At 57.6% G+C, this 24,587-nt stretch overlaps 10 protein-coding genes across 10 annotated transcripts; 4 read left to right on the top strand and 6 right to left on the bottom strand.

The window, feature by feature from the left end:
- Positions 1–84: 84 nt before the first annotated feature.
- Positions 85–852, top strand: BKCO1_3000125 (uncharacterized protein; the record flags this gene model as incomplete). Its single annotated transcript, XM_020274014.1, has 4 exons — positions 85–122; positions 245–302; positions 673–765; positions 823–852. 4 exons carry the CDS (start codon positions 85–87, stop codon positions 850–852), a joined length of 219 nt encoding a protein of 72 aa, XP_020134667.1.
- A 1,246-nt stretch (positions 853–2,098) lies between these two features.
- On the bottom strand, positions 2,099–5,235 carry BKCO1_3000124 (ap-2 complex subunit mu-1; the record flags this gene model as incomplete). The annotated part of the gene is made up of 8 exons (XM_020274013.1): positions 2,099–2,980; positions 3,036–3,127; positions 3,211–3,545; positions 4,060–4,174; positions 4,227–4,587; positions 4,643–4,941; positions 4,997–5,025; positions 5,078–5,235. 8 exons carry the CDS (start codon positions 5,233–5,235, stop codon positions 2,099–2,101), a joined length of 2,271 nt encoding a protein of 756 aa, XP_020134668.1.
- A 279-nt stretch (positions 5,236–5,514) lies between these two features.
- BKCO1_3000123 (elongator complex protein 3) lies at positions 5,515–7,321 on the top strand (the record flags this gene model as incomplete). The annotated part of the gene is made up of 2 exons (XM_020274012.1): positions 5,515–5,821; positions 5,880–7,321. The coding sequence occupies 2 exons, from the start codon at positions 5,515–5,517 to the stop codon at positions 7,319–7,321; spliced, it is 1,749 nt and encodes a 582-aa protein (XP_020134669.1).
- A 1,878-nt stretch (positions 7,322–9,199) lies between these two features.
- BKCO1_3000122 (carbohydrate-binding-like protein) lies at positions 9,200–11,580 on the bottom strand (the record flags this gene model as incomplete). Its single annotated transcript, XM_020274011.1, has 2 exons — positions 9,200–11,007; positions 11,061–11,580. The coding sequence occupies 2 exons, from the start codon at positions 11,578–11,580 to the stop codon at positions 9,200–9,202; spliced, it is 2,328 nt and encodes a 775-aa protein (XP_020134670.1).
- Positions 11,581–12,520: 940 nt separating this feature from the next.
- On the bottom strand, positions 12,521–13,756 carry BKCO1_3000121 (uncharacterized protein; the record flags this gene model as incomplete). The annotated part of the gene is made up of 3 exons (XM_020274010.1): positions 12,521–12,918; positions 12,968–13,537; positions 13,591–13,756. The coding sequence occupies 3 exons, from the start codon at positions 13,754–13,756 to the stop codon at positions 12,521–12,523; spliced, it is 1,134 nt and encodes a 377-aa protein (XP_020134671.1).
- Positions 13,757–14,273: 517 nt separating this feature from the next.
- Positions 14,274–14,827, top strand: BKCO1_3000120 (delta-sterol reductase; the record flags this gene model as incomplete). The annotated part of the gene is made up of 2 exons (XM_020274009.1): positions 14,274–14,299; positions 14,548–14,827. 2 exons carry the CDS (start codon positions 14,274–14,276, stop codon positions 14,825–14,827), a joined length of 306 nt encoding a protein of 101 aa, XP_020134672.1.
- Positions 14,828–15,056: 229 nt separating this feature from the next.
- Positions 15,057–16,235, bottom strand: BKCO1_3000119 (uncharacterized protein; the record flags this gene model as incomplete). Its single annotated transcript, XM_020274007.1, has 1 exon — positions 15,057–16,235. One exon carries the CDS (start codon positions 16,233–16,235, stop codon positions 15,057–15,059), a length of 1,179 nt encoding a protein of 392 aa, XP_020134546.1.
- Positions 16,236–17,035: 800 nt separating this feature from the next.
- BKCO1_3000118 (uncharacterized protein) lies at positions 17,036–17,479 on the top strand (the record flags this gene model as incomplete). Its single annotated transcript, XM_020274006.1, has 1 exon — positions 17,036–17,479. One exon carries the CDS (start codon positions 17,036–17,038, stop codon positions 17,477–17,479), a length of 444 nt encoding a protein of 147 aa, XP_020134545.1.
- Positions 17,480–18,888: 1,409 nt separating this feature from the next.
- Positions 18,889–20,322, bottom strand: BKCO1_3000117 (pig-p domain-containing protein; the record flags this gene model as incomplete). The annotated part of the gene is made up of 1 exon (XM_020274005.1): positions 18,889–20,322. The coding sequence occupies one exon, from the start codon at positions 20,320–20,322 to the stop codon at positions 18,889–18,891; it is 1,434 nt and encodes a 477-aa protein (XP_020134542.1).
- Positions 20,323–20,663: 341 nt separating this feature from the next.
- On the bottom strand, positions 20,664–24,274 carry BKCO1_3000116 (exocyst complex component sec8; the record flags this gene model as incomplete). Its single annotated transcript, XM_020274004.1, has 7 exons — positions 20,664–21,054; positions 21,108–21,338; positions 21,389–21,939; positions 22,003–22,449; positions 22,500–22,616; positions 22,669–23,831; positions 23,953–24,274. 7 exons carry the CDS (start codon positions 24,272–24,274, stop codon positions 20,664–20,666), a joined length of 3,222 nt encoding a protein of 1,073 aa, XP_020134541.1.
- Positions 24,275–24,587: the final 313 nt, after the last annotated feature.

Below are 24,587 nucleotides of genomic sequence, written 5' to 3'. Positions count from 1 at the left end.
GACCGCAGCCGACCTCGCCGAAAGCGAAAGCTCCAGCCAGCAACCCACCTTTGACGAAAGGCATCATCATCCACAGCCTACATCATGAAGCCTGTCGTCTCCGCCCTCAACGCATGGACATGGTACGCCGCGCCTCGTCATCGCCCAGCTGCGGGTGAGACAGTACAAGCGCCGCTGTGGTCTTGGCTGGGAAGCTATGAACACCGGATTAGGCTGACTCTTGATGGGGGTTTTGATCGAACAGCATCGTCGTGTCCGTCTTCGCCATCGTCATTCTCTCCGTTATCGGATCGTTGTTTAAGGTGCGTTCTGACATGGACCTGTCGTCATGTGCCTGGCACTAGCTTCCTCGAACACCGGAGTGCATCGAATGCAAGCCCGGACTCTCAGCTCCATCGGCATGACAACCATCAGGAGGAGAAAGACATGCTGTGTTAAGCGGCAGCGCAATAGTCCCAGTGCTGTCGATGGCGTGGAGCAGCGCAGAGCAGTCCGTCACGGAGCTGACAGCGTGCTTTCGCTACCACGCTGCGCGGCATTGCCTCCGCATCGCAACATTGCCCACGCTTTCACCCATCCCACTCCAGCCTTGCGGAAACATTCTCCACCTCGCCCCATTCTGCCCAATCACACATGAGATGAAAAGGCAAAGCTAACATCCTGATCTCTTAGTCCAACAACCACATCATGATGGGTTCCACCGAAGACCCGGAAGACGGCAAGGCCGTCGCGGGCGCCGTGTTCGGAGCCGTCGCCGTCTACGGTGTACGTATCACCCTCTTTCTCCCATCTCCAATCCGAATCCACACATGCTACAAACAGATTGCGGGAGAAGCCGACGTCAGGGACTGATCGTTTCCCTACAGGTTTTCTTGATATTCTGCGCTGGTCAAGCATTCCTGCACGTGCGCGAGAGCAGGCGCGGCGCCATCGCGCTCTCGTAGAAACACCACTCCGTATCACTCGGATTTCCGCCCGGTATACTCGACTTTCGCCGTCGTACGTCGACAGCCGATATGCAGGGAGAGAGAGAGATAGGCCATGAGAATTCAGCAATGCAGGGGCGAGGGGGAAGCCTTTGATTTTTTATGGGGAGGATGGTCACGAAATGATCGGAACGGGGGATGAAAAGGGTGGTGGCAGCCCTAGACAGAGGCAGAGGCGCGTTATGACAACACAACACACCTGCATTCCAAACCCTTTTTAATGGCCAACATGCGGTCATTTTTGCTAAAGGGGGGGGTGGGGAAAGAGGAAAACAGACACGATCTTATACAGCAACCAACATTTCCATATCGCTCTCCTCGTCTCTCGACGACTTTCACGCTGCCTCCAAGGTGGATGAGCGAGAGAGGATGGATGGATGGATCTTTGGAAATTCTGGCGTTCCTTTTCTGCAGGACCATCTTAAAACACGATAGTCGTTTAGTTTTTTTTTGGCTTGAATGTTTCGTTAGCTTGGGTTGGTTTCGAGACTCTATTTTTGGCGCAGATCGGAAATCTGTTCCTCTTTTTGTTTTTGGCTTGAAGATGGGAGGATCGGTGGCAGGCGTAATTGTCTTAGAGGAAAATAATTCTCTCTGGGAGGGTGGTTCTTTCAGCAGGCAAAGTCATACGAAAGTGTTCGAATAGGAGAGAAATTGCTAAGACCTCGAGGCATGTGCGAGAGGTGAAGGATGAAAGTACCGTGAGACTTCACACTACGCCCACCTTTTAAGGATCATTCCTTGACCGTTAATTATTAACTTCGTTCATACTAGCTTCCAAATGTCACCGCCTCGTTCCGTAGAACGAAGGCACCGCACGAAAACCTGCGTCAAGATAAGAAACGTGTAAACTGGATGTGGGAGAAGAAAGAAACAAAGGCCCAGAAAAGGAAACAGAAACACCAACCCAATGCAAGCCTGGAGGGTTCTTGTGATATCATCCCGACCGTTGCAAACAACATAAAAAGCGAGCATAGGCACCAGGCTCCACCTTCCCAAACGCCAAGACCAGCCCAGCATTCCCCTCCCCTCCCCCCCTTTCCCGGACGTTATGTACGATCGCCGCCTCTTTACATGTCCATCAGCTTGCTTGGTCTGAGCCGCTCTCGTGTCTAGAATCTGATCTCGTAATTTCCGGCGCGCGTCATGTACCGGACCCACTTGACGCTGCTGTAATTGCTCTTCTCGAAGACCTTGAGGTAGCGGACGAGCAAGCCGGAGCTGGTGAACATGAGCAGGGAGAAGTTGAGGCTGAGCGGGGGCCTGCTCCAGGCCTTCTGGTTGGTCATGCTGGTGAGGGTGGCCTCAGCGCTGAGCACGTATTCGCTCTGGCCGGTGAAGCGGGGGATCTTCCAGACGATGTTGTTGTGCTCGGGCTCGTACTTGGCCTTGCCCTGGCTGGTGCGGGAGGAGATGCTGGCGGTGTTGAGCGGGGTCGGGATGCGGACGACGACGTTGGTGGCGAAGAGCTTGGAGCCGTAGTTGGCGCGGATGGCGATGCTGTACTCGACCTTGGTCTTGCCGACCTCGTTGACGATGGCGTGCACCTTGAAGGGCAGGTTGACGTTCTCCGTCGCGCGGTAGCGCATCAGCTCGAACTCGCCGTCGGGCGGCACGAAGCTGATGATGCGGTCCGTGTCGAACTTGCCCAGCTTCACGCACTGGTGGAATTGGCAGTCCTCGAGCGTGACGGAGCCCGCGGCCGCCCGCGTCGCCTTGGTGCCCGCCCGGTTGCCCGACGGCGCCGAGAGGCTGTCCTCGCCCAGGGTCAGGCGGTCGTTCAGCCCGAACTTGCATTCCGGCGTGCCCGAGAGGTAGGCGCGCATGACGATCTGCCCGTTGACGTCGGCGCGTAGGACGGTGCCCGTGGCCGACATGAGCAGGTTGACGTCCTCGATAACGTCTACGAAAGCTTCGTTCTTGCGGTATTTGATGTCGGCCCGTCTCCAGGAGAGCGCTCCCGTGGCCTGCATCGTGATCTTGGATGAGTCCTCCTGTCAAGCTGTTGTCAGCCGAGCGTTCCAGCATGCATCTCCACATCGCGCGTACCATTGCCCGCTCCGACTTGACGCCCTCGGTCGTGATGTACATCTTCAGCGTCTCCGTCTCGGTGTTCTGCGGGTATCCGAAGTCGAGGATTTCTGCTCTCCTTGTTAGCCCCGCTTCATCACGCCGCCGCTGGTGAGCTCGACCAGCGGGGTACATGTTTGGGGTTCCAGCATACCATCCAGCAGCTCGTAGACCAGCACAAAGTTGTTCTTGACGGCCTCCTCGTCAAACTTGCCGAAATAGGCCTTGCCCAAGCCGACCAGGCGGTACAGGAACTCGAAAACGAGGGCGGCGTTGGCATTGCTCTTGGTGACGGCGACAATGTAGATGTTCTCGTGTTTCACATGGCTGAAGGTCGTCGAGCCGAGCGTCAGGATGGGCGAGCGCACTTGCGCATTGCTGATCACCTGGATGCGGAAGACATCGGCGAGGCGCGGGCGGCAGTCGTTGCGAAAGGCGCGGAAGATGAGGTTCTCGCCCTTTTGGTTGAAGATGAGAATGCCGGAGAGCCTGCGGAGAAGGGCCAGGGGAAATTAGCTATAGGCGCGATTGCGCGCGGCGACGAAGAGGGCGACGCACATTTTCACGGACCGCGGCGAAAGAAACGGAGCAAGGATGAAGGGATGTTGGGTAGGAGGAACGATCGAGGGGTGATGGTGATTACAATAATCCGGGGCGGAGCGGGAGCAGGGATCACCGCGGATCCCACATTTGCACCCGCCCGCCCAGCCGCCGTTCCAGCTCAAGCTTCAGCATACACCCAACGCCGTCGCCTTCATCTCAGCCAATTCGTAGTTCCCGTCCGCGGGTATTCGGGTTATAAGTGCCAGAACCGCCGTGTTGCCGCCAATCTAAAATAACTGTACAACAGCGAGCAAAATCGCCGCCGGAGATGATGCAGGTACATCCGCTAGAAATTCCAAGCTCTGATCCGGCATTAAACAAATATCAACTCATGTCCCCGCCCCACCTTTCTTTTTCCATCCCGTCCGCTGAAGTCTATATCAGGTCGCGCCTGACGAACTCGGCGTGCAGAGACTTGCCGAGAGCAGCCGGACTCCGCTCAACAATGACACCAGCAGCCTCAAGAGCCGTGATCTTGGAGTTGGCGTCACCCTTGCCGCCGCTGACGATAGCACCTGGGTTTCATCAGTAAACATGCAAATGGAGCTCAAGAGTGGATGAGCATACCGGCGTGACCCATGCGCCTGCCGGGGGGCGCAGAGATACCAGCGATGAAGCTGACAACGGGCTTGTTGGACGTGTTGTTGGCCTTGAGGAAGTCCGCAGCATCCTCCTCCGCGCTACCGCCGATCTCACCGATCATGATGATACCGTCCGTCTCCTCGTCCTTCAGGAAGATGTCAAGGCAGTCAATGAAGCTGGTGCCGGAGAAGGGGTCACCGCCAATGCCGACGACGAGGGACTGGCCGAGACCGGTCTGGGTCGTCTGGTTGACGGCCTCGTAGGTCAGGGTGCCCGAACGGGAGACGATACCAACGCGGCCGCGCTTGTGGATGAAACCGGGCATGATACCGATCTTGCATTGTTCCTGCTCCAGCTATCAGATACGCGTACCCCCAAGCTAGAGGTGGGGGATGAATTACCGGAGCAATGATACCGGGACAGTTGGGGCCCAGCATGCGGGTCTTGTTCTGGGTCTTGAGCATGTCGGTGATGCGGACCATGTCGTGCTGGGGGATACCCTCGGTGATGGTCACGACAAGGGGAACCTCGGCGGCGATGGCCTCCTCGATACTGGCGGCAGCAAGCGGCGGGGGAACGAAGATGGCCGAGGCATCGGCGCCCGTGGCCTTGCGGGCCTCCTCAACGCTGGCGAAGACGGGCTTGCCCAGGTGCTCGGTGCCGGCCTTCTTGGGGTTGGTGCCGCCGACGACGTTCGTGCCTTGATTTCTGCTATCAACGTGTTGCTTGCGCGACTCGCGGCGGGAGCTGCATACCGTACTCGATGGCCTGCTGCGCGTGGAAGCTGCGGGCGAATTAGCGTCGCATTGATGCACGGCGAAAGGGAGCCAACGTACGTTCCCTGCCTGCCAGTGAAGCCCTGGAACAGAACCTTGGTGTCCTTGTTGACGCGGAGGTTGACGTTGGTGGAGGCATAGGGCGAGGCGGTCGAGTAGGCCTGCCTGCGGCCGGCGGCGGACAAGGCCGCTTGGACGGGACGGCGGAAAGCCTGCATGGTGAGGTATGCGAGAGGGGAGAGAGGGGAGATGGAAAAAGACGGGGGTGTTTGGTGTGGTTGCTGGGTTCAAGCAGCTGCGACGCGGAGGTGTAGCAGGCGCAGGGACCGATTGGAGGTTTTCATCGGCGCAGCGCCGCCCAGAATCCGATGACCATCCCGCCCGCCGCCGCCCACATGCACATGCCCGCCATGCCCATGTCATAAGCTCCACCTCCGCAACCGCAAGCACAGGACCCCAAGGACCTCAGCTGATCAGCCCTCAGCCCTCAGCCCACCATGGCGACTGCCACCATGACCGAGGCCATCCCCAAGGGCAGACGGCTCCCCAAAAATGTCAAGCTGCCGCCGGAGAACGAGCGCTACATGCGCGCCTGCGCAGACATTGCCAGTGCGCTCATCCAGGACTATGAGGCCTCGCTGGATGGCTCCAAGCCCAAGAAAGACATCAACCTCAATGCGCTTCGCGGCCAGATGGCCAAAAAGCACTACCTGAGCACCCAGCCGCCACTCACTGCCATCATCGCCGCCGTACCAGAGCACTACAAAAAATATATTCTACCAAAATTAATAGCAAAGCCGATCCGTATGTCACGCCATGGTGATTCTTTCCGCGTTTGCAGATTCTCACTGAAGCGCTGCAGGCACGTCGTCCGGCATCGCCGTGGTGGCGGTTATGTGCAAGCCCCACCGCTGCCCTCATATTTCCTACACCGGCAACATTTGCGTCTACTGCCCGGGCGGGCCTGATTCCGACTTCGAATACTCGACCCAATCATACACCGGCTATGAGCCTACTTCGATGCGCGCCATCCGCGCTCGGTACGATCCGTACGAGCAGGCGCGTGGCCGAGTCGACCAGATCAAGGCGTTGGGGCACAGCGTGGACAAAGTCGAGTACATCATCATGGGAGGAACCTTCATGTCATTGCCCGAGAGTTACCGCGACGAGTTCATCTCCCAGCTGCACAATGCACTGAGCGGGTACCAGACCACCAACGTAGACGAGGCAGTCATGGCGGGCGAGATGAGCAACGTCAAGTGCGTGGGCATCACAATCGAGACCAGGCCAGACTACTGCTTGGACCAACACCTGAGCGCCATGCTGCGGTACGGATGCACGCGCCTGGAGGTCGGCGTGCAGAGCTTATACGAGGACGTCGCGCGCGACACCAACCGCGGCCACACGGTCGCCGCCGTTGCGGAGACATTCAAGCTGGCCAAGGACGCCGGCTTCAAGGTCGTCTCGCACATGATGCCGGACCTGCCCAACGTCGGCATGGAGCGCGATCTCGACCAGTTCCGCGAGTACTTCGAGAACCCAGCGTTCCGCACCGACGGCCTGAAGATCTACCCCACGCTCGTCATCCGCGGCACCGGTCTGTACGAGCTGTGGCGGACGGGCCGCTACAAGAACTACACCCCCAACGCGCTGATCGACCTCGTGGCCCGCATCCTCGCCCTCGTCCCGCCGTGGACCCGCATCTACCGCGTCCAGCGCGACATCCCCATGCCGCTCGTCACCGCCGGCGTCGAGAACGGCAACCTGCGCGAGCTGGCCCTCGCGCGCATGAAGGACTTCGGCACCAGCTGCCGCGACGTGCGCACCCGCGAGGTCGGCATCAACGAGGTGAAGAACAAGATCCGGCCGAGCCAGGTCGAGCTCGTGCGCAGAGACTACGTCGCCAACGGCGGCTGGGAGACGTTCCTGGCCTACGAGGACCCGAAGCAGGACATCCTGATCGGCTTGCTGCGTCTGAGGAAGCTCAGCAAGACGCACAACTTCCGCCCCGAGCTGACGGGTCAGCCGACGAGCATGGTGCGCGAACTTCACGTTTACGGCACGGCGGTGCCGATGCACGGTCGTGATCCCAAGAAGTTCCAGCACCAGGGCTTCGGTACTCTGCTGATGGAGGAGGCGGAGAGGATTGCGAGGGAGGAGCACGGGAGTAAGAAGATCAGCGTTATCTCCGGTGTGGGTGTGCGGGATTACTATCGGAAGCTTGGGTACTGGCTGGACAACGGCATTTACATGTCCAAGTGGCTCGATCAGGATAAGGATGAGGATAGTAGTGACGAAGAGTGAAGACGGGCAGGTCTGGAAAGGGCGGCGTTGGATGCATTTACAGGCGTTTTTTGCGGCATGCGCTAGGAAAATCGACTGCATGGAGTTGGAACACCAAAACAAGATGAAGCGAGTAGAAATGGACGTTTCGAACCGTGAAGATGCGTACATGACCTCTCTGATAGCTCGAGTGTAGTTATTTTCTGCGTAACAAAATCTCTAGTGATTGCTACGAATGACTGTATGTAGGGGGCGAAGTCGATCGTGTCGTTCAAGGGCGGTACAAATTGCCTTCCTTAGGATCTTGTATTGTTTGCCCGAATGGCCTCTTTGATGGACATGCACTTACCGCTTACGACGCTGCAGCACACCCAAATCAAGGGCTCTTTCGCCATTTAGAATGACAGACTTGGTCTACGTATCATTACTTTCGATCACATGGCGCTTACTACTATGATACTGTACTAAGGGCGAACAGCAACCTATGACAACAGCATCAAGACACGGTCTTCGCTGCTGCCTGCACGTACCTCTTGCCAGATGTCCTGACTACCTCAACCTCAAAGTGTATTACGGAACGAAGAAGCTGCATTCGTTGAAGATCGATTCGAAGGTCGCTACACTGTCGCTTTTGAAAAGCTCCGCGGCAGTTGCCTTAGGACAGAAGACTGATGCGCAGTCATTCCAGAAACCTGATCAGAAAGTTGCTGGGGGATTTATTGACTTCACTTTGGACACCCATTTCCATGGCTTTACCCGTTGCATCGCCGTGAAGACGAACAATGCACTACCGAGAAAGCTTTCTCCAAATATTTTCAATATTCAAACAAGCTTGAAGGTCCGACGAAAATGTGCCTTGCCACCACCACCAACGCTACCCTCCTATATGTAGCTACCCTGGCAGACCGAGCTCTGCAGTCACCAATCAATGGCAATGAGACAGCCCACCACCTCCAGAACCTAAGCCAATCTCGATCAGCGAGCTGCCCCTGCCACCTATCATTCCATGCACCGAAGAGGATCCATTTACGCCAGATATCAAACCAAGAAGGATAGGATGCATTGGACAAACAACAGGGCTCCAGTCGGGAATCATGTGACGGCTACCAGAAGCGAGGATTCAAGTCGGGCGAAGGGCTTGAGGTGTAAGTCGCAACCATGAACTATTCTTGGTGGTGGATGGTCATGAGGATGTCGAAATGGGAGTCGATCTGCGAAACTAATAATTCCTCCTCGACATTGTGTATGCGCAGATCAACGGTGTTGCATTGCAGTCGAGAGGCAGTCAACAGCCTGTCTACCTCAAGTCATAAATTTTGTCTGCAGCATGTTCTGTCACGTACGACCATAGGTCGCAGAATATAGGGCTTCCCGTCCGCTCAGCCGTACTCAAGCTGCGAACCGGCCGATTAGTACTCAAGTGGGTGACCATTGGGGAATCCCGGCTGTTGTACGTTTTGCATTTTCTTTTTGGCCCCGGCACCCCACGGGTCTGTGCGTTCGTTTTCTCGGCCTGACCTACCAACGTCAACTGTTCTTTTGAAGTCAAGGTGTAAATTACGTGATCTTTGGTGCCAAGAGGTGTGGTTACAGACGTGAGTGGCTTACGACTACCGAGATGACAATGGTATTCACAGTCACGAAGAAAGAGATGCGCAAATTTTTGGAAGGGACGAGTTATTCATTATCTATATATTATGGCATTACACATATCCTTCCGGGAGATGAAGCCATAACCGACCGAGAGGGTCTAAGCAGGCAGGAATAATGCAAACCAAAAACACCGGGAACCAAAACAAAAACGCATTTCTAATGTTTTTTTTTTCTTCTTCTTCAAGGGGGGCGTGATCTGGTTCAAGTCGTCAAACAGTCTTTCAAGTCGTCAAGCGAGAAGCTGCTTTACGGGGTGAAAGAACCGCGGGTGATGGTGTTCCGGTTGGTGTCGACGGTGAGCATGAGGCCGGCGGTGATGATGGCCTGGTTGTACGAGTACTGGACGGCGGAGCCGCCCCTCTTCTGGGCGCCGACGGTGGCCGAGTAGCCCGACTGGTAGACGTCGTAGTACCTGTACACGGCGACGCCCGGGTTGCTCTCCGTCATGGTGATGGTGAAGTGGTAGAACTCGGTCGAGCGGCTGTAAGCCGACGTGTAGAACTCGAAGACGACGGTGCGGTCGCCGACGGCGCCGGTGACGTCGTAGTAGATGCCCTGGTTGGTGCCGCGGTAGACGTACAGGTCGTCCCAGAGGCCGAAGAGCGCGGCGTTGCCGAACGAGTTCGTCGAGTACGGAAGCGGTTGGTTGGTGTACTCCCAGCCGTAGTTGTAGGCGGCGTCGGACGAAGGCCAGTAGAGGACCGAGTTGTCGGTCAGGTAGACGACGCTGCTGGAGATGCCGTAGATGCTGATGGAGAAGGGAAGCTCCAGTCTGTAGTAGTTGTCGTCCGAGGACGTGGTGGCGCCCGAGACAATGGTCGTCGGCGACGAGAGAAGGACGGCGGGGATGGTCAAGGTCGACACGGTGGACACGGTCTCGGTGGTGGTGCGGGTGACGACGGCAGTGGTCAGAGGAACCGGGGCGGTGGAGATGCTGGTGGTCAAAACGACACCGGTGGCGACGTTGGAGCAAGCAGCCGAGATCTTGGCGGCGGGCCAGTTCACGATCGAAGTAGGCGTCTGGACGGCACGCTTGGCGATCTGAACGTCGGACGGAGTGGCGGTCGAGTTGCCGAGGGCGGCCTTGTTGGGGATGGACACGGTGGAGGTGGAGACGTCGATGCTGTAGTCGCTGCCGGTGTAGGCCGAGTCGTCGTCTCTCTTCAGGTTGCCAGCCGATGCCGTCACAGTCGCAGTCCTGGTGTAGACAGTCGTGGTGGTCGTGGCACCGGTGGTCTGGTAGACAGTGGACACACCGGGGACCGTGGTAGAGACCTCGACCGAGGTGCTGGGAGTGTAGCTGATGTAAGACGAGCAGAATTCAGCGCCCGCGGACTTGAGGTAGCTGATGTCGACATCGCAGACGGGCTGGACGTCAGGCTTGGAGTAGAAGTAGCTGTAGCTGTACGTGTACTTGGCTCCAATCGAGTCATCGTACGAAGCCGTGTTGACGGCATACTGGGCGTCCCAAGCCGAAGTGTACATGGTGCACATCTGGCCCTGGATGACAGAGCCCGAGGAAGTGGTCTTGGTCAGGAGGTAGGTGCCGAATGCGGCGCAGAGGGGAACATAACCAGACGACGGCGGGTGGGCGATGTTGTACTCGGTCTGAGCGTCGCAGGCGGCGGCGCAGGCGTCGACGCTGAAGGGACCGTCGTTGAAGAACTTGTAACCCATGTAGGTCCAGGTGCCGGCGCAATCACGCAGGGGAGCGTTCATGGCGGCGTTGTTGAGCCTCAGAGGGTCGTTCCAGCCGGCAATAGACGGGCCAACCTTCTCAGAAGTGTAGGCGTTGGATCCAGCGATGCCAACCTGGAACTCGGAGCGCCACTGGCCATCGTTGGTGGCCGTGGTCTCGTCGAGGGCGCTTCCCCAGAAGGAGCACTTGATGTTGGCAAAAGCAGTCGGGTTGGTGCAGCCATCACCAGGCTCGATGGTGGGGTCACGCTCGAAGTAGATGTTGAAAGCAAGGCAGCCCTCCTTGTCGGTACACTCCTGAGCGCAGTTGGCGACATCATAGCCGGTCTGCAGGACCTTGTAGCCCAAGTAGGCATCTGACGATTGGTTAGCTCACTCAGCACGGCAGAGCGGGAGGAGGACAACGCACATGCGCTGTTGGCAGCCTGCTTGTTCTTGAAGCTGTTGGTGTAACCCGAGGGGGTGGCGGCATCGTTGGCGACCTGGGCGATCTTGGTGTCGGCCTTGAAGCTGGCATAGCTCGACACGTCGACGTTGTAGTAGTTGGAGATGGTGGCCTGCGAATCGCAAGCGGCGCGCCTCTGGATGGCGGCGGCAGCGGCAACGGCCTGGCGCTTGGACGGGGTGTCGGTAGCGGTGGCATCGGATTCACCGGCGGCGTTGATGGGGACGGTGGTGATGGCGGGGAAGACGCTCAGAGGAGTCTCGGAAACCTCGGCGGCAGCGGACTGGATGGCGGTCTGGGTGGCGTAGGGCACATCCTGAGACAGAACACCCTCGATGGTGGTGTAGGTCGGGGCGGGGATGTCGCGGAGGAAGTCGACGTCCAGGGCATCCGGAGTCGGCACCACGTCGGCCGGGATGTCAGTGGTGGTCGACTGCGAGGCAGCCAGACCAGCCAGGAGAGGCAAGAGATAGGCGGAATGCATGGTGAAGCAAACGATGAGAGACCGGAGACGACTGAAGAAGGCGATGGTGAGAGATGGTGGGCCACGACGGCGGCGGTTCTTATACACAGCAGCAGGCTCTCAGCACCGAGCAAGAGCTGAGGCTCCAGGCCATGGCTGTTGGCGCAAGCTGACCGCCGAAAGCCACAGCTGAAGCAGTCTGGCACCATGGCAGCTCGTTGCTGTCAACGCCTCTCGAGGACAGCGGGCAGTTCCCGAGGGCTAGTTGTTCGAGACTCGGGGAGGCCAGTATGGAAGGCTCCGGGCAGAGCTGGCGTGGAGATTGCTGTGGCGCGAGGCGGAGCGGTCGAGTCAGTGATTGCCAGGCGGCGGGCGCGGCTTGGCACAGAGGCGGGGGGTCCATCGAGGCTCGATGCATGGGTCGGGTGCGGGCGAGCCCGGGGGCCAGGGTCCAGATCAGGCAGGATGGGGTCTGGAAGCAGAGGGTCAGTGCAGAAAGAGGAAAACTGCGGCAGGTGAGGCTGAGCGGAGAAGCTAGCATAGGGAGCAAGCGGCTTGGCGATGGCGGTCATGCGGGTGTTGTAGGCACGGGTGGTGCCGGAGAAATGGTCCGACAGGCAGATGGAAAAACCACGGATTGCCATGTGGCTCAGGGGAAAGTCGACGGGCGCAGCTGAGCCTTGGCATCCCGAGCTTGGCGGAGACAAGACTTACTGCAACGAGCCTGAGCCACAAACCTTAAGCCCGCCTGTCCCTAGCGCCCCGCTGCCTCGCTCCCAATCCGGACTACGACCAAAGATCCGGGGCCCGGAGGGGAGAGCGTAGCCAAGTGATTGGCCGCGGGGGGATCTTGGCAGTTGTGCGTTATCCTCTCTCCTGGCTCCTTCGGCGCGTCCCGCCCTCGACCCTCCCTTTGGCACTTGGCCATGGGGCCGTAACCATCACCGGCGATCCTCCGTCGCTACTGCCGTTCTTCTTCCTCCTCCTCCTCCTCCTCCTCCTCCCGAACCTCGGGCACCTTCGACTCGGCGCCAGCTCCCCTTTGCCCATCGGCGGCCCCGGCCTCCTCGTGCGCGAGCCGCTGTAGCTGGAGCGCCTCGTTGGTGCACCACTCCAGCCGCGCGTGTTCCCTCCACCCGCCCCGCGCCGCCGCCGGCTCGAGCACCACCGACGCGACCACGGTGAGGGTGCCGACGGCGAGGACAGCAGCGCCGCCGTCCCCAGGTTCTGCACGATGCCGCCGCCGCCGTGAAGTGTGTTTGGGTGGATTCCCAGAGGAAGTCGTTCGAGTACTGGTAGGTAAAATTGCCGGGTTGCAGTATTGCGTGACCGTAGTCGTATCTCGTGTGAGACCTGTCGCTGGAAAGATTCCACGTGCTGGTGCGGCCAGCCGTCGCCAAAGGCGAACAGTGGAAGACGTTTCTGTACTTGAACCTCTGACTCGGCGGAGCATTGAGCCCAAAGTCGTCATGGCTGTCCAGGTAGCCGGTGTCGAGGACCAGGTTCCTGTCATTGCTCTTGCACATGTCTCGTTGGAAAGGGCAGCTGGCATTGGTCTGGACTTTCAGAGGCAATCGCTTCTTGACGAAGGTGCCACAAGTCAAGACACCGGTCGAGTTCGAGGCGTAGCATTGCTGGGCGTAGTTTGCCGATGTGAAGGCGTCTCGATAGGTGTAGGGTATGTATATGGTCTCGAGTTCGGAGCTGTCCATGTTGAGGCTATAATCGAGCCAACCGCAATGGGGGCTGGAGATCAGAACCTCGCTGTTGGTCGCAACTCGGGAAGAGAAGCCGCTGGCGAGGGCAAAGGCGACAAAGAACAGCACTGCGAAGGTCAGGATAGGAAGGGTCGTCGGTGCCAGCCCTTCGCAAGGCCGCGCCATGCCCAAGACAGTTGGACGAGAGTGACGAGCGCAGAGCTGACGTTGGAAGCGTTCCGGAGTGTCGCTTGAAGCTGATGGTAAAGGCCGTCTCGAGGCTGGCGAGACGAAAAGGCCTGATGGAGACCAAAGCAGCAGATTCGCCAGGCACGGGTTCCCACAACGGTGACAAACAATGCCACAAAAGCGATGAGCAGGTTGGCGTTGTCGCGGCTCAGGGTCAGGGTGGCCCCGAATACAGAGCCGTGGCTCCAGTTTGTCCAGAGTCCCGTGCGGACAGTGTAGAGGATTTCCGAGCCAGCAATGAGATCGGCCATGTTGGATGTGGAATCGAGCATGCGACATCAACTCAGCTTGATGGAGAGCACGACTGATATACTACCATTTTGGACCCCATATCGAATACATGTCTCCCATTCAGCTCTGGCATGCGGCCTCTTGACTGGCTTGATGCACAAAGCCGAGAGGGTCGCACAACAGCAGTACACCGTTATCTTTGGCGCACCAGTCAGGGCGACGGCAAGGCTGTCAGCACCTCAGCTCGGTCGATCGGACATGGCATCGCGCCTTGGCCTTGCCACCCCAGTGCGTTCCTTATCTTCAGCAGTTAGTGAAATTTTGTGACGGCTAATAATAAGTGTTGCTAGAAGCAGCAAAGATGGGCCCGAGTGCGACGACCAGATAGATATTCTTGGAGATGAATCGTTTCCCCGCATCCTTTTTGTTTCTTCCAGTGCGCCACTGGCCGGAAGAGTTCGGGCCGAACTGAAGCAAAAGCTGACTTCGTTGCCTCCCTTTCCTCCACTGGTCTTGAACTGTCGCCCGTGGTTTAAGATGCCCATGGGTCGAGAAATGAACGGGTATGATGACTCTCTTTGCTGGCAGTGTATTGTTGTCTACGGGCGCAGCGAATGACGGCAAAGTAGAAGTCCACAGCCAAAGCAGCTAAACCGCGCGCGGCTGGCGAGTCATGATACCTAGCCAGACAGCCGGATCCTTGAGCGGGCACGGCTGCCGTTCTTCCACTTCTTCTCTGTGCCTTTGCATTCGGCTGCAATGACGTGGCCGGCTACCCTGTTCCTTCACTCCTGAGCCCCCAATTCCTCAGCTGGGGGAAGTTGCGCTCGGAGATTGGCTGGCCCGCCGGCGGGGTCTCGCATCTCTTCAGCTGCAAGGTTACAGCCGTGGTACTCGGCTACTACCTCCTCAGCCTGATCCTCGACAAGCTGCTGCCTGCACAGGAGGTTTACGGCACGAAGCTGGTCCACCAATATGGCCGGCCGCTCAAGTACCGCCTCAACGGTAAGCAACGGCCAGCCCAGCCCCTCGACCCAACCGTCTTCGCCGCCGACCTGAACGTCTTCCGCACCGTGACGGCGGGGCTGTAACTGAGTACGATAGGAGGCGTACGTCCTGGTGGTATGTGGTGACGGTGGCTGCTGCTTTCAGTCCTTGCTCTCTCTCCCATCATTTGCTCCGTGACGTCATGGTGTTTCTTCAGTGTTCTCTATGTCTATGACAAGTGTAGGCAGCTGCTCCCATTCTAGTTGTTCACCATCACGTCGTGTCTATCTATGACAAACAGTGTGCCATCGTCGCAGAGGTCCATCTCCTACGCTACCTTTCCTTCACCTCTTCAATCTGAGCCAGCCATGTCTCGTCGCTCTTCGCTAACGGTCCCTTGATGAACCGCTTGATCGTCAAGTGCACAATTGGAAAGGCGTGGGCCCGGGGATCACTCCCATACCCTGACGTCCAATACAAATACGCCTCCACCTGGCACGTGCTCCTCGGACATCTGTGGCTCGAGATTTTCGATACTTGGCCACCATACCTACCAAGCCGTCCCCATTCCGACTCGTACGTCTCAGGATCGCCCAGACGCACGTGGTTGCACAGGAAGAGGCTGTAGCGGTCCGCCGCTGCCTTCAAAACGGCCATGACGAGCTCAGGCGTGAAGCACGTCTCAGCGTCCACGACCGGCGAGCAGTTGCCATCACCAACCCTACCCGCCAAATCCACCTCTCTCGTCGCGCTAAACCACGTGTGCATCCCGGTACGGTACGGGAAGTCCATCAAGCCCATTAGTGTCGTATTTGTGTTGTATTTACACTCGCCGCACGTCCACCAGAACGTATCATTGTGCCGGCTACCGCGTGCCGCCGCCACCCGGTCCTGGTCGATACGGCGCAGATCCGCAAGGGTATAGGTGGCGTGCGGGCAGATACGAATGGCGCCAATCGTGGCATTGCAGCGGCGCGAGGAGTGCCTTGTGCCGACGGCTAGCTGGGCGGCAGAGAAGCGCGCGCGCGGGTGCATGCTCTGACAGCTGCTGCAGGGGTGTAGGAGAGATGTGCGGGTGGTGGTAGAACAGGACACCAGTTCCTGTTGCTCAGGTCCATGTTCCTGACGTTCTGCTTCGCAGGCGCGCATGAAGTCGTCCCGCCGCAACCGCTGGAGATATTCGTAAGCAACATTGGCGTCATATTTGATAAACGGTGAGCGGATGATGGGAGAAAAAAACAGGGCGCGTGTAGAGGTGCGGAGGGCGAGGAGGTCGATCGGATCGGGAATGTGGTGAGTTGCGAGGTAGTAGAGAATATCTAAGGGCAGGCGATGGAGGAAGCTGTGGTCGATGTTGTGAGTGACGGCGGGGGCGTAGGGGGGGGCTGCATCTTTCGTTCGTAGGTTGTCAATCGCGGCTGCATCTTTCGTTCGTAGGTTGTCAGTCGCGGCTGCCTCACCGAAAATACAGCCCAGGAAGAAGCTTCTGAGTGACTGGAGAATTTGTGCCATATTTTTTTCGGAAGAAAAGGCAAGAGGAGGATTCGCGTCGGCCTTTTGTACTTGTTCTATCCAGGGGTGAGCACTCTCAACCATGGATACACTTCCCATACTTAGTCTCAACAGCGCTGTGGCAGCATTGTTGGCGCATGCAAGTTTCTGTTGGCTTCTATCGGCAACTTGCTGCATGGCAGTGGTGATGAAGATCCATGGTCCTTTGGGGAAGGTGTCTGGCCACAGCCGCAGCTGCCAACTGCCAACTGCCAACTGCGCGACGCGGTTCCGAAGTAGGCAGCGCCCGCCAATTCCCACGCAATCACCACCAAGTAGCCTCGCCCGAGCCAATATACTCCTCGCTCATCTTCGAGAGACTGAGACAAAATCCGTCAAGAACATGCATATATGTAGCACTTCTTGCAAGCCCCCATCGTTCAAGAATACTCCTCCCCTCGGTAAGATCTGACTAGCGGCGTGGTGCAATAGGCAAATCTCAACGTCACGGAAGCACGGCAGATTGGACGGGAGCAGTTGGCCGCTTTGGGCCGCGCGACAGATGGCGGAGCGACGAGGGCAGGCGCGAAGGCAGGCGCGAAGGCGCCCACTGCTTACTGCCTCATGAGCGTACCTGCTGCACTGACGGCAGCGCCTTCCAGTTTCAACGAGGAAGCAGCATCTCTCATGCCTCGCGCTGGCTTACTTCTCGCCTTTCTTTTCTCTCTACTTGTTCTTCCCTCTCCATCTGCACTTGTCGAAAATCGTTGTCATCGAGCAAGCTTTCTTCCAATCTTTGCCCCCTTTTTGTTCTGCCCAAGATGGGCATCAGCACGGATATGTGGACGGTCGGTGGGGCAATGGCCACGATGATTTCCATGGTGTGGCTGGTGATTGTCGGGGGGCCGGTTGGCCGGTGGTTGTGGGATTGGTGGAACAAGGAGGCGAGGGCCGCGGAGAGGGCCGCGGAGAGGCAAAAGGAGGAGCAAAAGGAGGCGCAGCGGGTGGCGAAGGAGGACGAGAAGTCGGATTTGCTGGGGAAGATGGTAGAGGCGCAGCAGGGGGTTTTGGAGTTGCTGCGACGGGCAGAGGCGGCGGATGAAAAGAGGGCGGAGAGGGAAGGGGAGATTTTGAAGTTGCTGCGTGGGGCAGAGAAGGTGGAGAGGGAGAGGGCGGAGAGGGAGCGGGAGATTCTGGAGTTGCTGCGTGACGCAGTGTGGTCGGATGCTGTGGAGCAGCAGCCTGCCACAGCGCCATCATCCTAGATGATGGCTAGGCTAGTGGGTCTCCTGGGATTGGTCACCCCAGTCGAGAGGCCCAGGCCGACACCAACGACATGTTCGCACCTCTACGCGGTGTTGGTGACGAGTACTTCGGTTTTACAACAATCTACCGAAGGAAACTAAGACGAACATACCAAAGAAACAGCATCTTCTCACAGCCACGACTTCGACAGCAACCGATATCGCCTTTCGAATCAGTTTGAACGACGCATGGCACACTCGAGCGCTTCGGACCATACGCAATGCCCTCTTGTATCATCCGACACGTCAGACAAATGCCCTCGACGCTGTTTGAGCCAACGAGGCTATAACCCGATCGAATCTTTCCAAACCGTCCACGATACTTTCAATCAATTTGGATCAGCGAGGCTACACTGGACATTTGGGAACCCTCACAAATCCCTGCGCTTCCGTTCCTCGACGCAGCTCCTGATTGAACCTCAGATGAAATTGACATCGGCTGTGAGCCATGGGCTCCCAACGGAGAAAGCTCAAAACTCCATCAAAAACCGACTATCCTCGGGCCTTGGGTGTACATACCTTCTACCACCCTTCCAGCACAATGGACAAGGAATTTGGCACACAATGGCAAACAGTTTCTGCCCATCAGAAGTCTCTGGAGATGAGCCTGTCCCGAGCCCCTTTAATGCCGTCTTCAGAGCCCGAACCGAATCATCAAAGGAACCTTCATACTCAAAAGGTGTCCATGCGGCCACCACTACCAACCATATTGGTCAAACTTGCCACCAATCACCCCGACGTCACTGAGTCACAACGTCTCCGATCAACAACAGTCTTGTTTCTTCATGTGGTCATTTCGACTATTTGTTGACGTTCTTGATGATGCTTTGAATGGAGTTGGAATTCCCTCAAGTTTTGTACATAAATTTGTGTAGATGGTTTTTGGTAGCCTCGATAGCATGACCTCAGCCCTCAATCAGACGTAAAACTCAACAAATGTTCCTGTCACTCCCGCACCCTCATCACATTCGTATCTCGCACAAAGTACTCATATGCCGTGACTGCACCCACGACCCTGCGTCTCGTCTATAGCTTCGCACTGGTCCCACTGAACATCTCCCGCTTCTTTCTTTCTCCACCCGGCACAGCTTCCGTTTCACCACTCCTGGCGCGACGAACTCGACGCGCAGCGTTGCGAGGGGCATCGCCGGCGCTGTATACGATGCGATTGATAGGGGTCGTCAAGACGAGAAAAAAAAATCGGCCACCCCACTTCGAGTGCCTCTTCGGTTCTGACATCGCACAGCGAACATTTCCGGAGCGGACGGACAGACCGGGACATCTGGAACGACGCAAGCGAATTAGGATAGATGTTACGTCCGTACGAATACTTTCTTTGGAAAAAAAAAATAAGAAAAACAATTATTGAGCTACAACGCGCCGTTCACCTCCCCATTCATTTCGCCCTCATCGTCATCCGTCTCCCGTCCGTCCCCATACAGAATCTCACAAACACCGCCAACCGGCACATCCAGCACCGCGTCGGTGCTTTCGCCCCAGATGGTCTTCCAATCCACAATCGTCCCGGACTCGACCGCGTACCCGGCCCCGCCCTTGGCGTCCCTCACCGACCCGTCCCTGCTATGCCTCCCGCCGGCCGCCCCCTTGCTCACCGGCACCTTCTCCACCTTGCCGCCCTTGCCTTTGCGCACGACCCTGCCCCTCGAGTCCAGCGTCGCGATCTGCGCCGCGTCGTCGACGATGTTCTCGGTGCTGCCCATGGGCAGCGTCAGGTAGCCGAGGTTGTAGCTCGCCAGCGCGACGTAGATGTAGACGACGAGCGCGACGAGCCAGGCGGGCACGGCCAGCGCCCACCACCGGTTGGGGTAGTAGTAGATGCCGAGCTGGTGCAGGAAGGGCCGCGGCAGGTACGCCCACAGCAGGTACATGAGGAACGCGAAGCTCGACGCCAGGTAGATGAAGAAGCCGTAGTACTCGTACGTCGGCACCTTGGGGCTCGCCCGCGGCACCAGCGTCGCCGCCGCAAACGCCGTCGCCATGCTGTTGTTGTTGCTGCTGCTGCTGCCGCCGACGCCGACGCCGACGCCACCGCCGCTTGTCATCGTCGCGCCCCCTCCCGTCGGCGTGCTCGTGCCCGTGCCGCCGCTCGTCCCCGACGCGCTCATGGCCGACGTCGCGCTCGGCGCGCGCCGGATGCCCGGGTCGGCGCCTCCGGCGTCGGCGGCGCTGGCGGCGCGACGGCTGCCTGCGGCCGCGCTGGACGGCATGCCCTCGACGTCGGAGGAGTCGGGGGTGGTGGGCCGCGACGTTTGGGCGGAGAAGGACGAGGGGCGCAGCAGCGACGTCAGCGACGGGCTGGGGGGCAGCGGCGTGGGCGGGCGGTTGTAGAAGGGCGGGAACAGCGCCGACGACGTCTGGGGCAGCGCCGAGTGCGAGCGCGACGCGTGCGAGTACAGCGGGCGGCGCGGCCGCTCGTTGCCGTCGGTGCTGGTGCTGCGCATGCCGGCGCCGCCGTCGCCGCCGCCGCCGCCGCCGCCGAGGTTGGCGGTGTCGTCGTCGAAGTCGAGGTCGAAGTCATCGTCTGAGGCGCTGCTGGTGCCCGAGGCGTCGTCGAAGGTGAAGAGGTCTTCGGTGGAGAGGTTGTCTTCTACCGAGGCTGCTTCTGATGGCGAGGTGTTCGTGTCGGTCGGGGAGAGAGGGTTGCTGGGCGCGTCGGTTTTGGCGCTTGGGGGATTGGACGCGGGCGGCAGGTCGGAATTGAGCGAGCTGAGCGTCGGGAGATTGGGAGTCGATTTCGAGATGAAGCCTGTCGGAAGGCCATTGCCTCTGCTCTGCGGCGGCATGGTTGTTGGAGTAGCTTTGGGGTGGGCTGGTGGAAGCTTTGGTGCAATGATGTCGTCCAAGATGATCTGCGAGCATGTGAAAGCGCGCGACCGTGTTTCGCGTCCCACTTGCCGAACCCCCCCTTATGCACGGACTCATCCATACTCTGGTAATCCGTTCAAGCCAAGTTTAATCGAACCATACAATCAGCACAAACAGAATAATAAGAGCTGTTATGATAATAATGCTCGAAATTCTGATAGGATGACTATTGCCGAAGACAGTATGGCTGGAGTCGCAATATTCAGTACGCCCATGATGCTGCAGTTACATCTCTTAACGCCTATGCACCCCATAATCATTACTCAGTCCACATGTGCTCGCTCAACTGCAGCAAATAATCATTTGTGCCCGACTTGGCCTTCATTGCCACGTCCCGTCGCTCACTCGCCGAATTCTCGCTGTAGTACAGCTCCACAAGCGCCTTGAGCTCGTCATGACTGAAGGGGCATTTCTTTTCCTTGGACTCCTTGGCCACTGCCATGATCGACTCTGGCCCTGTAGTGAACATGCTGTAGAATTGGGTTGCTTTGTTCAACACCGCTCCTGCCTCGATGTTCTTGAGGTTTTGCTGCAAGACAAGGATGTTGAGCTGCATACGTCCACAACCGTTCTCGTTCATACGTCCTATTCTGCTGCAGCTCTTGACGAGAAGGGTATCGGCGAGAGATCCCAAGCCATGGGTAATGTAGCTGCGGGGTCATCAGCAAGACTTGCCTAGGTGTAGAGGATTCTGGAGACTTACTCGTGCTGCTGTTCCATAAGCTGGCCGCTAATTTCCTCGTCGATTTCACTTAGTTCTGTGTTCAGTTTGAGGACATCTGCATCCGGTTCATTGAATAGCTGGTCAAGACGGTATGATCCCTGGAAGAGACGGTTCACGCGATACATGACGTGGCATCTGACCTCCAAGTGTAGTGTTTGCAGGATAATGCCGGCAAGCTCGTGGTATGAGTTGACCACGCCATCGAATGCCCTGTTTGAGTCAGCTTGTAGTTTCTTCGGAAGCAACGAGGGGAGACGTACACTGCAGTCTCCTGGTTGAGGGGCAAGAACACAGGGTTGCCATCGCCACGTGGTTCCGCTGAACCGACATTAGTCCAACGCCGCCTATGCTGTTGTCTTCCTCCGTCAGGTCGCGATGAGTCGGTGGCGCGATCGCTGATATGGCGAAGGCTGTGCACTTTGCTCGCCAGCCACTTCATGCTGGTGTAAAGCAGACACAAGGCCGCAACGCTCTTGCGGTCGTTGATCAGGTCAGCTTCCTTCAAAGATTGATAGTTTGACGTTGAGATCACAAGCTCCATCGACTCGTTGAGGACGTCGTCCCGGTTCGTATCATCTGCCTGCAGTAGAGCTGCAAGCTTCTTTGCGACGTCTTGATTCTCCCTCAAAGCAGCCGAGGCCTTCAGCTTCTTCTCCTGGGCTCGGGTCACCAGCGTTTTGTACCAGCCATAGCACTTGTCGTAGTACGTCACCATCTGAGTGATGATGAGCTGGCTGAAAGCTTGGTCATGAGGAAGATTATCAAGCATCTTGCAGAACGCAGTGATCAGAGAGAAGAATTTGGTAGTGCCCTAAAATGTTGTCAGAATGTGTGTAACGTCCTCTCGTCTACATATGCCTTGACAATCACTGACCTTGAATATGGGCTTCTTGGAATGCAGTTGCCATTGTGCATCTTCCTGGAAAGTATCGGCTTCCATGAATGTCCCGGCGCACAAATCCATGAGAGTCTCGTCCAGTTGCGGGTGGAAGACGTTGACGAGGAAGTCGTCCAGGAACGACGTGAGTGTGCTCGTGACCACTTCGGATCCTGGAGGCACGACTTCCTTCAACCGGGTGAGGAACCCTAGCGAAGGAGGGAGCAATATTCCCATGTTGAAAACGCTGGGCTCCACGAGGAGCTTATGTCCCGTGGCACTGCCATCTTGTCCCTGGTTGTTGGAGTTTGTTGTCACCCCGCTGATACGTTTTGAATCAGACACAAGACCAGGAACAGAAGACTTGAGTATGTGCTCCAGATCGTTCCTTTCCGAGGCGAAGTCCGTGGACGTGATATCCATATCAGAGAGTTTGAACATTTTCTAAGATGGCGTTAGAAGATAGAGGCGACCGAGCATGGCGTTTGACTAACCTTGTTCTTGTCTCTCGCCGTTCTCAAGAAAGGACTATCGCTAGGCGCGCCACCCTGGCCAGATCGAAAAGCTAGTTCGCCGTCTGTAGACAAATAATCATGGAGCAATGAACGCATCTGCATCTAGATCAGTATTTCGATCGGCATACTGAATCTTGCATGGACCTACCTCGCTCTGGTACAGTTTCCACAGCTCTCTGAAAGTACTGGTCAACATTCCAACTTCCCGTAAGCCTTCTCTCTTCGAAATGCCAGCGACGACATCATGGACAACGCGGTGGCTCTCTGCGATGGCCTCGAATCTGGCATAAAGTGTCCAAAGAAGGTCGTTCAGAAGCGTAGCACGCGTCTCATCGCTCTCATAAGACCTGCTAGTCTTTGCGCCTCGATTGCTAGCATACCCGCGGACCAGGCTTGGGTGCCTTTGAGCGACCTCGGTGTTGGACCTTTCAACAACTCTGAAGAGCTCTACGGGCAGACGCTGAACGACCGATTCGATGGCGATGTCTAGGCGGCTCATCTTGTTGAGCGCCTCCAGAATAACCTGAATGTAATGGAACGTGTCGGCTTCTGGGTTACGCGAAGCGTCGTCCACCAAAGCTTCCGTGGTGTCCAGACCGTCCAGAAATTGGTAGAGAGCTTTGCGGCCGGAGTCGATTCCAGCTATTGTGCCATCGGCTCCGGTTTTGGGTTGGTTTTGGGCGTGCACCTTCCAGCGATCCTCACAGTATGGCGATTTAAGGTAAAGATGGTTGTGGAGCTCTTCGATAAGGACATCCGACATGGAATGTTCCTGGTTGCTCAAATAGACGCGAAGATCGCCCAAAGCCCCAATGTTCTCCATCTCAGACTTTCTTATCAACCTCAAAGCATCTTGCAGAACGTCTACCGCAGGTAGGAATCTTTTCTCGGATATCCGAATTTCCAGTCTCTCTGGGACATGTTGGAGCTGTTCTATGGACCCCAAGATTTGTAGCATCTCATCGTAGCTCTGCGACGCGGCGGAGAAGGCCCTCAACTCCGGTTTCGCGGTCGACAGATTGTCCTTTGCGGAGACCAAGGATTCCTTCAACGACCGCACGCGTTGTTGGGACTGTTGCAGGCTGTTCTGGATCTTGTGGAAGGTACCGATGGAGCTGTTGAAGCCCTGATGGTGCTCGTTGACAATGGCCTTCAGTGCGGTTTGGAGCTCAGCACTGGTGCCCATGAACTCGTCCTGACGGCCGGCGAGGCCGAGGGAGCTGGAGTCGAGCAGTTTGAGAGCGACTTGGACCGGGGTGCAATTCTCGTCCGTCATGAATGTCCATTCTTTCTGTATGCGATCCAACACATCTACAAACCTACTCGTCAGCACCACCGGATAACGCATGCAATGCCCGCCGTTTCTGCCCAATCGCGCAAATCCCAACCGTCCACGTATGCGCCTTCCCAGGTATCGTACACAGCCACTAACCTTCGATCTGCTTGCTCGCATTTCCCCCGCGCGCATAGTCCGGCCTGCTTCTGCTTCGAGGGCCGTTGAACTCGCCGCTTCTCCTTACTTCTCGTCTCCGCTCGATGCTCGTGGGACGCGCGACGCGGGGGCGTTCTTGGTAGTCGGCCGAGTCGTCGAAGCCGCCATAGCCTCCAGGGCGACGGTCACCGCGGCTCCGGTCCGAGCCATAGCTGCGCACACTGCTGTAGTCGTCGCCGTCGGGCTGGCCGTAGCGGGCGCCGGAGTAGCCGTTCGAATAGCCGTTGGCCCCTGGGCGCGGGTTGCGGGGCAGCGAGGACATGGCGGGCGGGGCTTAGCGGTGGGTCGAGTGCGGTCGCGGGATGCAGTCGAGGCAGCAGCTCATGCTGCAGCCTGCTCTTTGTCCAGGCTGAAGGTCGGCAGCATCTGGTGCACTGGAGTGGCGGGCGGGACATGTTTCGCGCTTGGCCGGCGGGCGCCCGAGCTTCGCTACCCAAGCCCCGTCGGTAAATGATCGGCCGCGCCCCAAGTTCGCGCGCTTGACGACCAGCTGGCAATCTGGCCTCAGCCTGGAGAGCGCACAAAACGCCCGTGTTCCATGCGCTTCCCGACCACCATCCTCCTCCGCGTTCCCA

Source organism: Diplodia corticola (genome assembly GCF_001883845.1).
Source record: "Diplodia corticola strain CBS 112549 chromosome Unknown scaffold3, whole genome shotgun sequence".
Taxonomy (NCBI): domain Eukaryota; kingdom Fungi; phylum Ascomycota; class Dothideomycetes; order Botryosphaeriales; family Botryosphaeriaceae; genus Diplodia; species Diplodia corticola.
This window is presented reverse-complemented; position numbering and strand designations above follow the sequence as displayed.